This window comes from Xenopus tropicalis, chromosome 7 (genome assembly GCF_000004195.4).
Source record: "Xenopus tropicalis strain Nigerian chromosome 7, UCB_Xtro_10.0, whole genome shotgun sequence".
Lineage (NCBI taxonomy): Eukaryota > Metazoa > Chordata > Amphibia > Anura > Pipidae > Xenopus > Xenopus tropicalis.
In genome coordinates, this window is record NC_030683.2 from 7,997,840 (window position 1) to 8,009,837 (window position 11,998).

Genomic DNA, 11,998 nt, shown 5'->3' on the forward strand with positions numbered 1-11,998 from the left:
TAAAGAGAACACTATAAATAGAGGTAATGGGGAAGAGTTTATTTTAGGACCGTTTTCATACAAAACAAATCTCAGAAAACCCCCAATAAATCACAAAATATATAAACACCCCAAGAAAAAGCAGTGACCTATAGGTAACAGATGTGGGAGAGGGGCAAAGGTGCAAAAGGCGAGCATGGGAGGGGCAGTACTGGGTGTGAGACCTTTCATGGAGGGACACAGTGCTCATATGGAAGCGGTATGTACTTTGCTGCTTATTAAATAAATCAGTAGTTGTCCCATCAGTACTAATACCTTTGGTATCACCGGGGGCGGGGGGGGGAGGTTCTAGAGACCCTTCTAATCTCACATCCCTGGACTGGACCAAGCAGAACCAGGGTGAAGGCCTATAACCAATCAAACAGTGCTTCTCTGGTCCTGTACAAGTAAATGATCGGACAAAAGCTCTCCTTTACTGCAGCGGAAACATGGCCGGCAGCTAATGTACCATCGCGTGTGGCCCAAAGTACTGGCCCGGGCTGCCTACAGCACTATCCCTGACCAGATCATCTTAAAGCTCAGGCTGGGGGGGCAGGGGGGCGGGGTAGTCCCTTCATTCCCCTGTACAGAAGGCCTGGGTCACACAGTAAGCGCTACCCTACGTTGGCCCCAGGCGCAAGTACCCAGTACAGGATCATACCTATGCCAACAAGAACATCAAAACAAAATGGTTTCAGGGAGTTGGGCCCCAGCCCTTTAGAAAAGCATTAGGCAAGAACAGGGGCACAAACAGGAGGGAGAAAAGAGAGGAACAGGGGCCCCAGGGCTGTGCTTCTCCCGGCTCCTATTCTATCCACATGGCGGGATTCCTTCTTCTCACATGGGTAGCAGGTGATCGTCTCTTTCTTCTGGCTCCTCCCCTAGCTGATCTTCCCCCACCCCTCGATACGCCGTTTCGGACGTCCGAGGCCGCGAGCGACACACAAAATCACAGCCATCCTGAATAAGAGAAAAAGAAAAGATACTATTAAGGAGATGCGCCCAATTAGCGATGCACCAAAGCCAAGCTTCCGTTTGGGATTTGGCGGAATCCACGCGCTTGGCAGAACCGAATCCTTAAAAATCAGGTGACTTTTCATCATATAAACTAGGGATGCACCAAATCCGCCATCCTGGCTGAACCGAACCCAAATCCTGGGACTTTTTGCCATTAGGGATGCACCCAATCCACTAGTTTCAGATTCGGATGAACCCAAATCCTTTGAAAAGGACTCGGCCGAATACCTACCCCAAATCAGCATGACAGAATTTACATATGCAAATGAGGATATAAAAGGGTTAAAGAGCGCTGTGTGCTGTGAAAATCTTATCTTCCATGGATCTGGCTGAATCCGAATCCTGCCGAAAAAGGCCAAATCCCAAACCGAATCCTGGACTCAGCGCCTCCTTATTTCTCATATACACACAAACGCACAACTTTACTTAACGCTTGATTTGCATATGCAAATTAGGATGCAGATTCAGTTCGCGCTCGCACACTCGCACACACCCGCGCTCGCACACACCCGCGCTCGCACACACCCGCGCTCGCACACACCCGCGCTCGCACACACCCGCGCTCGCACACCCGCGCTCGCACACTCGCACACACCCGCGCTCGCACACTCGCACACACCCGCGCTCGCACACTCGCACACACCCGCGCTCGCACACACCCGCGCTCGCACACTCGCACACACTCGCTCACAACCGCACTCGCACACACCCACGCTCGCACACTCACCCGTGCTCGCACACCCGCGCTCGCACACTCACACACACCCGCGCTCGCACACTCACACCCGCGCTCGCACACTCGCGCTCGCACACTCACACACACCCGCGCTCGCACACTCGCACACCCGCGCTCGCACACCCGCGCTCGCACACTCGCACACCCGCGCTCGCACACGCCTGCGCTCGCACACTCACACACTCGCGCTCGCACACTCACACACACCCGCGCTCGCACACACGCCCGCACGCACTCGCACACACAGGCCCGCACGCACTCGCACACACAGGCCCGCGCTCGCACACACAGACCCGCGCTTTATGGCCGACCCATTGTGTCACTACTCACTGCCGACAGGTTGCCGAGCTCTTGCCACAAAGTGATATTAGGAAACTGCTCCATCCCTTTGGCTCCAACCACAAAGCGCTGGTAAAGGAACCCGCCAATGAGGTAAACGGCCACCAGAACAGCGAACCTGCGGGTTAAACATGGATTGGATTTTACATGGGCATGTATAACCGGTGTTATTTACTAAAGGGCCGTATATATCATTATACTGAGAATATAAACTTTCCTACAGCCTCTGCCTAAAGGGGTTGTTCACCTTGGAGTTCACTTTTAGTATGGTGTAGTGAGTAATATTCTGACAATTGCAATTGGTCTTCATTTTTTATTACTTGTAGTTTTTTCGTTATTTCATTTTCAGTTCAGCAGCTCCCCAGTTTGGAGTTTCAGCAGTTATTTGGTCGCTAGGGTCCAAGTTAACTTAGCAACCAGGGGGTGGCTTGGATGAGAGACTGGTATATGAATAGGAGAGGGACTGAATAGAGAAGAAAGTTACAAAAAGTAACAATAACAATAAAACTGGAGCCTCACAGAGCAATAGGTTTTGGTTGCCGGGGTCAGTGACCCCCATTTGAAAGCTGCAAAGATGTAGAAAAAGGCGTTTAAACCATTTAAAAACTGTAACAAATAAGGCAGACCAATTGAGAAGTTGCTTAGAATTGGCTGTTCTATAACACAATAAAAGTGAACATAAAGGTGGCCATGTTGTGGGAACGAGTGGCTCGTTTGGGGGCCTCACTGGGTATGGCCGCCTTAAGGGGAGAGGATCCGGTTTGTTAGAGTTATGATTCTCCTTTCCCTTGGGCTGATGGGAGATTAGGTGATTAGTTGCCTGGGATTAACTTCCTTTACTGCCAGTGACTAATCTCATCTGTGACGGCCCTTAAAGGAACAGTAACGCCTTTTTGTATTTTATCATCTATGTAACGTAAACTATTTCCTAGCAACAAATATTCTACTTCATATGAAGCTTCATTTTATCCCCAGGTCTGTCATGTTTCTCTCTCACTGTGTTCTGCACAGATTGTTCCCTGCTATGTGAGCGTTTGCTCTGTCGCCCAGTTTCATCTGGAACCACTCCCCCCCCAAATAAACGGCTCCCCCCATATAAACGGCTCCCCCCATATAAACGGCTCCCCCCATATAAACGGCTCCCCCCATATAAACTGCTCCAGGGTCTCTGAAGGGACGAGAGAAGGACAATGGTGCTAAGCCATTTTTTATTGTTATCTGTGCCCCCTACTGTAAATGATAAGGATATTAGCAGTCACTGAGGGGCTCTGTGCCCATATAAAGGCACAAGGCTGCAGGCTGAGTTATACAGGGAACTCTGAGTATCACTCATGTATTATAAGGGATAATGTACCCCCCTACTGTAAATGATAAGGATATTAGCAGTCACTGAGGGGTTCTGTGCCCCCCATATAAAGGCACAAGGCTGCAGGCTGAGTTATACAGGGAACTCTGAGTATCACTCATGTATTATAAGGGATAATGTACCCCCTACTGTAAATGATAAGGATATTAGCAGTCACTGAGGGGTTCTGTGCCCCCCATATAAAGGCACAAGGCTGCAATCTGAGAAACCCTACTATAGTTTATATAAATACCCCGCTGTGTAGCCCCGGGGGCAGCCGTTCCTGCACTGGTACAGCTGGGGTGTTTGCTACAGAAACCCTACTATAGTTTATATAAATACCCCGCTGTGTAGCCCCGGGGGCAGCCATTCCTGCACTGGTACAGCTGGGGTGTTTGCTACAGAAACCCTACTATAGTTTATATAAATACCCCGCTGTGTAGCCCCGGGGCAGCCGTTCCTGCACTGGTACAGCTGGGGTGTTTGCTACAGAAACCCTACTATAGTTTATATAAATACCCCGCTGTGTAGCCCCGGGGGCAGCCGTTCCTGCACTGGTACAGCTGGGGTGTTTGCTACAGAAACCCTACTATAGTTTATATAAATACCCCGCTGTGTAGCCCCGGGGGCAGCCATTCCTGCACCGGTACAGCTGGGGTGTTTGCTACAGAAACCCTACTATATATATAGTACCCTGCTGTACAACAACACACCAGTTGTACCAGTGCAGGGCAACAGTACATTATATTGTAATTACTTTTATATTTTGGTGTTACTGTTCCTTTAAACCCTTCCTGCAGCTCCAAAACCTCTCTCCAGCTCTCGGCCAATGGCGAGCCAACTCACACGATCAGGAGGATGGAGCCGGCGCTGAGATGCGACTCTTCGGGAGGGCAGGCGAGGCTGCTGTCCATCTCAAACAGGTAGAAACATTCGCTGGATTTGTTCCTCTCTTCCTGAATTACCGTGAAGCCGTCCTATAGGGGAAGAGCAGAGCCTATCAGTAGGGGGCGTGGATACTGCACAAGGGGCTTTTAGCTCAGCCCAACACAAAGACCGTCCGGCAAGCAGCTTTTTCAGAGTGATTTGTCACAACTGCCCCGTGGGTTCTTACCCTTAAAGGGCACCTAGCACCAGATAGGTGCCCTTTAACATTGGAGCTAATTAATTAATGACTAGTAATTAACGAGACTCCTGTCCCGTTGGTCTCACCCCGACAGTCCCCTTGTTGCAGGATATCATGACCATGGCTTTCCTCGCTTCGTTATTGCAGTGAGTGTCGTACTTGTCGCCACTTCTATAGTACAGCATGATCCAGTCGCCTGTGGGAAAGGGAGGCACGTTAAAGGGGCGGTTCACCTCTACCTTTAGTATGTTATAGAATATCCTATTCCTAGCAACTTTGCAATTGGTTTGTATTATTTATTAGTTTTTGAATTGCTTGCCTTCTTCTTCTGACATTTCCAGCTTTCAAATGGGGGTCGCTGACCCCGGCAGCCAAAACCTATTGCTCTGTGAGACTCCGGTTTTATTGTTATTGTTACTTTATATTCCTTATCTTTCCCTAGCAGCTAGGCTGATAGGGAACTGAAGCATGTCTCTGTGTGATTGCAGGGCTGTGATTGGCTACTCCCCTCCTACTGTGCTTCTGGCAGGGACTGTTAAGACACACCCACCCCTCATGTGAAACACAGACAGGGACCTGAGAGGATCTATAGGGAGCTCCAATAAAGGGGCCATTGTTACAGATAGGGTTCATGTTTAGCTCAAAGTGAATCCAGCACTATATATTATTCATAATTACCTACAGGCAATTATTTTATTCATTTATCCTATATGTCCCCTTTGTCATCTTATTGGCCCACGTTCTGGACAGTCTGCCCAACCAATATCTGGCTGAATAATGGCCAGATATCTATTATACAGCTTAGAAAGCTCAGTTGGGCATGGACTGCGTTGTCAAATTGATGAGAACTTCTACTGCTGGGCCTGCATAGGCCTACATCATGATACATCTGCCCCATCAGGGCCAAGTCTGGCAAACATCCACCTATTAACCAACCAACCAAACAAGCAAAGCCTTTAGTTTATGTATTTACAGAATCTCCTACACCAGAGTTCGAATGGTTTGAGAGAGAAGAAGCAGCAGGAGAACATAATTCTTCAGTAACCGTGTCCCATCTTACTTCCATTAATGATGTGGGTATCGTTGATCCGGCCAATCACAGAGGTGTCTTTAGATCCGTCTTTGGATTGCACTAGACCCTCATTGGTGCTTTTGGAGTCGTTGTTGACCCGGCCGCATACTACGAAGGTATATGTGTAGATGTCGGAGCCTTCTTGAGTCTTGGCCTCAAACCTGAAAAGGCCATTGGAAATGAAACCATAACAGGAACCCCATAGTCTTGCAACACCAGTTGGGTTTCTATGGAAATGGGGCATCTTATTTAGGATGATTTGGACAAGGACCAATTATATTCCCACAGCTTTAATCTCCTGAAGAGCTGGAAGATGATCCCATAACTATATAACTAACTGTAGCAGTCAGGAAACACTAAAGCCGATCTAAAGACAAAAAGGATCTCTTTAACCCAATGGTTCCTAAGGTGAGGCTGCTCCCCCCTAAGCTGGGGGTTCAGCCTGAAGGCCAGTACAAGAACTGCCCGGAATGCCCCTTTGATCTCCTAGCTTCCCTGAAAACCCATCCTGTAGCTCAATAAAAGTGAGGATTTAGGAAGAACACGTGCTCGTTTCCTGGATACTCTCGGAGAGATAGCTGATTGGCCGATATAACAGTTATCTGTAACCTTGTTATGACATGTGGGGGGGGGCCTGACTTAACCCTTTTACTGCCAGCCATTTTGGTCAAAGCGGAACATGTATTTGCCAGACAGTTTTTGAACATTTTGTATTCTTTCAGTTTAGGGGCCTTTCCTTGGGGGGGGGGGGGGGGGGGGGGACTTTTAGTTTACCCAGGAAACCTATATATTGTTTTTTTTCAGGACAACCTAAGCTTTCAAAATATGGTATATGGTAACCTAAGCTTTCAACATTTTTCTGTAATTCCAATTCTGTAACAAGATATAGGCTTCTAAATGTCTAAAAAATGAAAAAATATCACATTTTCCATAATATAAACACATATACAAGAAACAAAAATAATTTTATGCAAGAAAGTACAAGTGATTTGGAAAGTCCCATGTCTCCTGAATGTGCCGATACCAAATATATATAGTTTTATGGAGATTTCTCACTTGTATAGGTCACAAACTCCCAGCAGCACCCTAGGAACCTCCCAAAGCGCTGCTCCAGAAAGCCGCACACTCTAGATTTCAAGGCCAAAACTTCCACTAACAGAAGGTTTATCCCAGAAACTGGGAACTGTCTGTCTGCTCCAAACTACCAAGTTGCAATGCTTTCCTAAAGTTACTGGTTTTTATCAAAATTTGTGAATTTTTTGAAAAATCGCTTCAAAGCTTCCAGTCTATAGTATCTTATCTCCTACAGGTCATAAAGTAACCAAATAAAACGCCCTAAATATGAACCCCAGGGGTCCCCTGAACAGTTTTATGCCCAATATGTATAGGTTTCCCTAAGTATGTGGCATGTAGGGGCCCCAATGGGAACATACCCCCATATGTACTGTCATTTCAGCTCCTGCAAAATCAACACATTTACATCATTATATGTGGGATAAAGCTACAAAAATGTACACTCACCCCAGAAAGCTATATATTTTTGGAAAGTACACATTCCCCTGAATTCAAAATGGGTACCCATGTCTTTCTACTCCAAAGTACCAAGCCGAAAAGCTTTCCTAAAGATGGCAATTTTTTATAACATTTCCAAAAATCCCCTCAAAGCTTCCAGTTTCCAGCATCTTATCTCCCACATAGCATTAGGTACCAAGATAAAACCCCCTAAATATGAACCCCAGGGGTCCACTGAATAGTTTGATGCCCAATATGTATAGGTTTCCTTAAGTATGTAGCATGTAGGGGCCCCAATGGGAACATACCCCATGCAGGCTATCATTTCTGTCATGACTTTTCTGAAAAATGCCTAAAAATGTTGCAATTTGCCACATTTATCTTACAACATTTCTTACATACAATGACACATCACCCTAAAATTGAATGCCAGAGATCTAATGAACAGTTTGATGCCCAATATGTGGTGTACAGAGGCACCCAAATGAAAATAGTGCATACGAATTTTCTCAGCTGTCAAAATAAGCCCAATGACTGTGTATTATGTGCAGTAAAACCCCCTAACTATACTGAAAAACCCAGAAACCCATATATTTTTGGAAAGTACACATTCTGACAATCCAACATGGGTAAAGAGTCCTTTCTAAATCCAAAGTACCAATCGGCAAAGCTTTCCTATGTTGCAATTTGCCGCTTTTATCTCACACAATTTCTTGCGTACAAAGGCAGCTCACCCCAAATAGGAACACCAGAGGCCTACTGAACAGTTTGATGCCCAATATGCATAGATATACCCAAGTCTGCGGTATGTACTGACCCCAAAATGAAAATAGCGCATAAGGATTTCTCGCCAACTCCGCTTTTGCACACAGAGCCCCCTGTCAGCGTATTATGTGCTGTAAGCCCCCCTAATTATACAGAGACCCCCAGAAAACCATATATTTTTGGAAAATACACATTCTGATGAATTCAAAATAGGTAAAGTTATTTTTCTACACCAAAGTTACACCTGGCAAAGTGAAGCTTAAAAACAGATCAGGAATACTAATACAGGGATAAAAATGCAACCACAAAATAAACAGTTTTTAGGAAAAAAACAAAGGGGTAAAATAAATAAGTAAAAAAAAAAGCGTGTGTGTTTGTGTATACATGTGTGTACACATCTAAAAGTTGTGTGTAAGTGTGTATATGAGTGTGCTAAAGTGTGCAAAATTTAAAAAAAAACTGTTCTAATATGTGTGCTCTATGTGTGTAAATGCATGTAATTGTATGTAAGTGTGTATAATAGTGTAAAGAAAGGGCACTTACCTGTCCTGGAGCTAGATAGCCTATCAGATTGCTTCCAGCTGTCCTCAGTGGTCCTGCAGGGTCCTCTGTGCAGAGCTCGCAGCAAGAGGAAGTGAGTGGGCGTCGCTGGAGGGAGGGGGGGAAAGCAGCTGCTTGGAGCTTGGTCGCAGGACCCACATGACAGCCCCCCGGCTCGTTACCCAGGGGGCTGTCATCGCTCAGAACTCTCTGCAGAACCTAGATCTGCCAAACAACGTATGACATACGTGGTTGGCAGATAACGCATATTTCTGCAGTCACGTTGCCAGGAAAAGTGTTAATGCTGCCCCTCTAACTAAGAATGTCCACAGATCACTCCAACACCAGAGCTTTACCTTTTGCCCTTAAGAGGAGCGAGTTTGGCCAAGAGTTGTTGCTCGGTTACAGACTTTCTGTCTCCGCCCACCAGTTGGCAGCTGTCGACCAGATTTTCACCAGCGGCTATGGCTAAAAGTGCAGCAATGGAGACACACCACAAGGGGGCGCACATCCTGGGGACAAGAGAGAAGGAAGAAATGAGAGCCATCATTGCTACATACATGCAGAGCAGTAGCCTTTAGCTGCCCATTCAGCTCAGAAACTACTATATTGGGCACATAAATTCATCAGCTGCTATGGCAGATACAACCTAGCCACACCCACTAAGCAGCCCAGAGCCCCCGAGAATGTGTGAGCCCCACAGGTCAGGTGGTCCAGGCAGCAGCACTGGGGCAACTGGGGGGGGGGGGGGCAGCAGCAGGGGGGCAACATAATTGGTTCAGGCTGGCATGCACACACCTCTCAGCCAGCGGGTGGGTTGGGGCTAAGCCTTATCATTCACCCACCCCGCCTGCAGCCCTTCTATGCCCCTTCCCTGCATAGACAGATTGCCGCCTTTGTGACCCGCCCCTTATATGATGTCAGAGAGGGGGCAGGTTGGGCGCAAGTCTATAAATACAAGAGGCTCAGCAGGTTAAAGGGGGGGTTGACCTTTAAGTTAAATTTTCAGTATGAGCTATTCCTAGCAACTTTGCAATTGGTCTTCATTATTTTTTTTTATTGGTTTTTAATGATTTGTCTTCTTTTAATGACTCTTTCAAACTTAATAAAGTGGGTCACTGACCCCCAGCCACCCAAGCATTGCTCTGTGAGGCTGCAGTTATTATTTTTCTTACTTATCTTCCTATAAAGGCCCTCTTCTATTCATATTCCATAACACGAGAAAAAGGGAAAGTTGTGCTCAACCACTAAATAGTAAACCATTAGGCGGGGGTGCAATGGGGCTGTGACCACAAAATACATATAAACAACAACAAGAGATCCTCTGCACTCACCCATTATCAATATGTACAAACAGGACATTAGGGCATTTCTGTGCATTCAGCTACTAAGAAATGCCTTCCCCCCCACCCCAAAAAGAGGGATTGTTTGTCCGTACATTGCAATATACTTCAAGTTCGGCGTGGAACTTGTCCTGCAGCGTTTGTCGTAGACCCATGAGTGAGGTGTCAAATCGTGTGGCCTATTCGGGAATGGGGTGCTATGACTTTTCTAAGGGGTGGGCGGTTAATTGCCCTCGCAGGAGGCAATTAACCGCGCCAAAAATCCCATTGACTTAACATTGCGGCCAACTTTGACGGATTGTAGCGCAGAGAGGGAATATTTTAGAAACGTGAAATTTACCACATTTGAAGAGGTTTGCAACCTGTGTCAGAAGATACCCTGAACAAGGGTATACGTTTTACCCCCAGGGCAAGAGAGGTCCCCAAATTTGCCCCATTGACTTATAATGGGGATTTTGGTGAATAACTAGTTTGTCGTAGACCCATGAATACCGTGTGGCTTATTCGGGAATGGGGTGCTATGACTTTTCTGAGGGGTGGGAAGTTAATTGCACCCGCAGGGGGCAATTATCCGCCCATAGACTTAACATTGAGACCAACTTTGACTGAGTCCCGCACCATTTGTCGTAGACCCATGAATGAGGTGTCAAACTGTGCGGCTTATTCGAGAATGGGGTGCTATGACTTTTCTGAGGGGTGGGCGGTTGATTGCACCCGCAGGGGGCAATTATCCGCCCAAAGACTTAACATTGAGACCAACTTTGACTTCGAGAATGGGGTGCTATGACTTTTCTAGGGGGTGGGCGGTTAGGTTTTGCCACGGCAAGCACCACTCACATTTTCTTCAGGAAATGTACCTCTCTAGTATTCATATTCCAAACCACTGCCTGGTTGCTAGGGTAAATAAGATCCTAGCAACCAGATAACCACCGGAAAAACCAAACAGGAGAGCCACAGAAAATAAAAAACAACGAATACCAATTGCAAATTGTCTGAGAATATCGAAGTCTATTATACTGAAAGTTAATTTAAAGGTAAACGACCCCTTTAAAGTCGGATGTGGGTACTAACCTGCGGGATTAGGGTGTGAGTCGCCGCGCACATTACTGCGTAACTAACTAGTTTTAGTTATAGCGCTGAACCCCCCCGCGCCCGTACGGCAAGCTCAGGGGAACAAATGCTTTTTTTTTCTTTCAGCCACATTCATTTTAAAGGGGAACCTCACCCATAAAAAGTTTTTTTTTTCGTACAATGAAAGAGAATGTCCCGCTAAGCATGAAAAAATATTGAATTCATTGTGAAAAAAAACTTAGGGTGTAAGTTCCCCTTTAAAGCGGCAAAAGAGGAAGCTGCAGAACCACGTGACTGACACAGGCAGCCCATGTGACCAGGATATTGCCCCCCCCCCCCCATAGCGATATACAGAGTTAACCCCTTTTTACCTGTAGCTTTTTTTATGGGATTTCAGTAGATTTCTTTGTATTCAATGTTGGTACTTAGCAATCTAGCAGCGCATCCCAGCAGCCTTCAGTGTGGGGCGCCGACCTGCAGAGGGGAATGCCGGGTACAGTAAGCAGCCGCACCCAGGGGGCCCGCCCCACTAGCACAAGCAGGGCCATGTAAGGGTTAATAGCAATGCCATACCTGGAGCGGGTACGTACGGCTGAGAGGGATACACTGCACCTGGGAAGTGCCCAGTCCCCACAACTCCCGACTTCCTGAAAGGCACGGCGCAAAGCCCCATGGGTAACAGTGCCAGCAGCAAACTCTCGCGAGATTATAGGGCGGCCATTTTATTATAAAAACCGGCGGGAGAGAGAAACACTGGGATCCCTGAGAGAAGGGGCACAGATAGGGCACGGGTAGGGCACAGATAGGGCACGGGTAGGGCACGGGTAGGGCACAGATAGGGCACGGGTAGGGCACAGATAGGGCACGGGTAGGGCACAAATAGGGCACGGGTAGGGCACAAATAGGGCACGGGTAGGGCACAAATAGGGCACGGGTAGGGCACAAATAGGGCACGGGTAGGGCACAGATAGGGCACGGGTAGGGCACGGGTAGGGCACAGATAGGGCACGGGTAGGGCACAGATAGGGCACGGGTAGGGCACAAATAGGGCACGGGTAGGGCACAAATAGGGCACGGGTAGGGCACAAATAGGGCACGGGTAGGGCACAGATAG

At 47.2% G+C, this 11,998-nt stretch overlaps 1 protein-coding gene across 3 annotated transcripts; it reads right to left on the reverse strand.

Annotated features, from left to right (window-relative positions):
- Positions 1-18: 18 nt before the first annotated feature.
- Positions 19-11,568, reverse strand: m6pr (mannose-6-phosphate receptor (cation dependent)). 3 transcript variants are annotated; one of them, XM_012956817.3, is made up of 8 exons: positions 11,458-11,568; positions 11,256-11,358; positions 8,827-8,982; positions 5,642-5,814; positions 4,668-4,777; positions 4,302-4,432; positions 2,102-2,228; positions 19-978 (listed from the first exon to the last, which is right to left on the reverse strand). In XM_012956817.3, exons 3-8 carry the CDS (start codon positions 8,979-8,981, stop codon positions 856-858), a joined length of 819 nt encoding a protein of 272 aa, XP_012812271.1. In that variant the 5' UTR covers position 8,982; positions 11,256-11,358; positions 11,458-11,568; the 3' UTR covers positions 19-855.
- Positions 11,569-11,998: the final 430 nt, after the last annotated feature.

Bases quoted from the DNA above. Each gene is read 5' to 3' on its own strand.
- m6pr (XM_012956817.3), bottom strand. From the start codon at position 8,981: ATGTGCGCCCCCTTGTGGTGTGTCTCCATTGCTGCACTTTTAGCCATA. The intron at 4,778-5,641 runs GTAAGATGGGAC...CCTTTCCCACAG, and splicing joins TACCCACATCATTAATGGAA to GCGACTGGATCATGCTGTAC. The intron at 2,229-4,301 runs GTGAGTTGGCTC...TTTAACCCGCAG, and splicing joins GGCTCCATCCTCCTGATCGT to GTTCGCTGTTCTGGTGGCCG.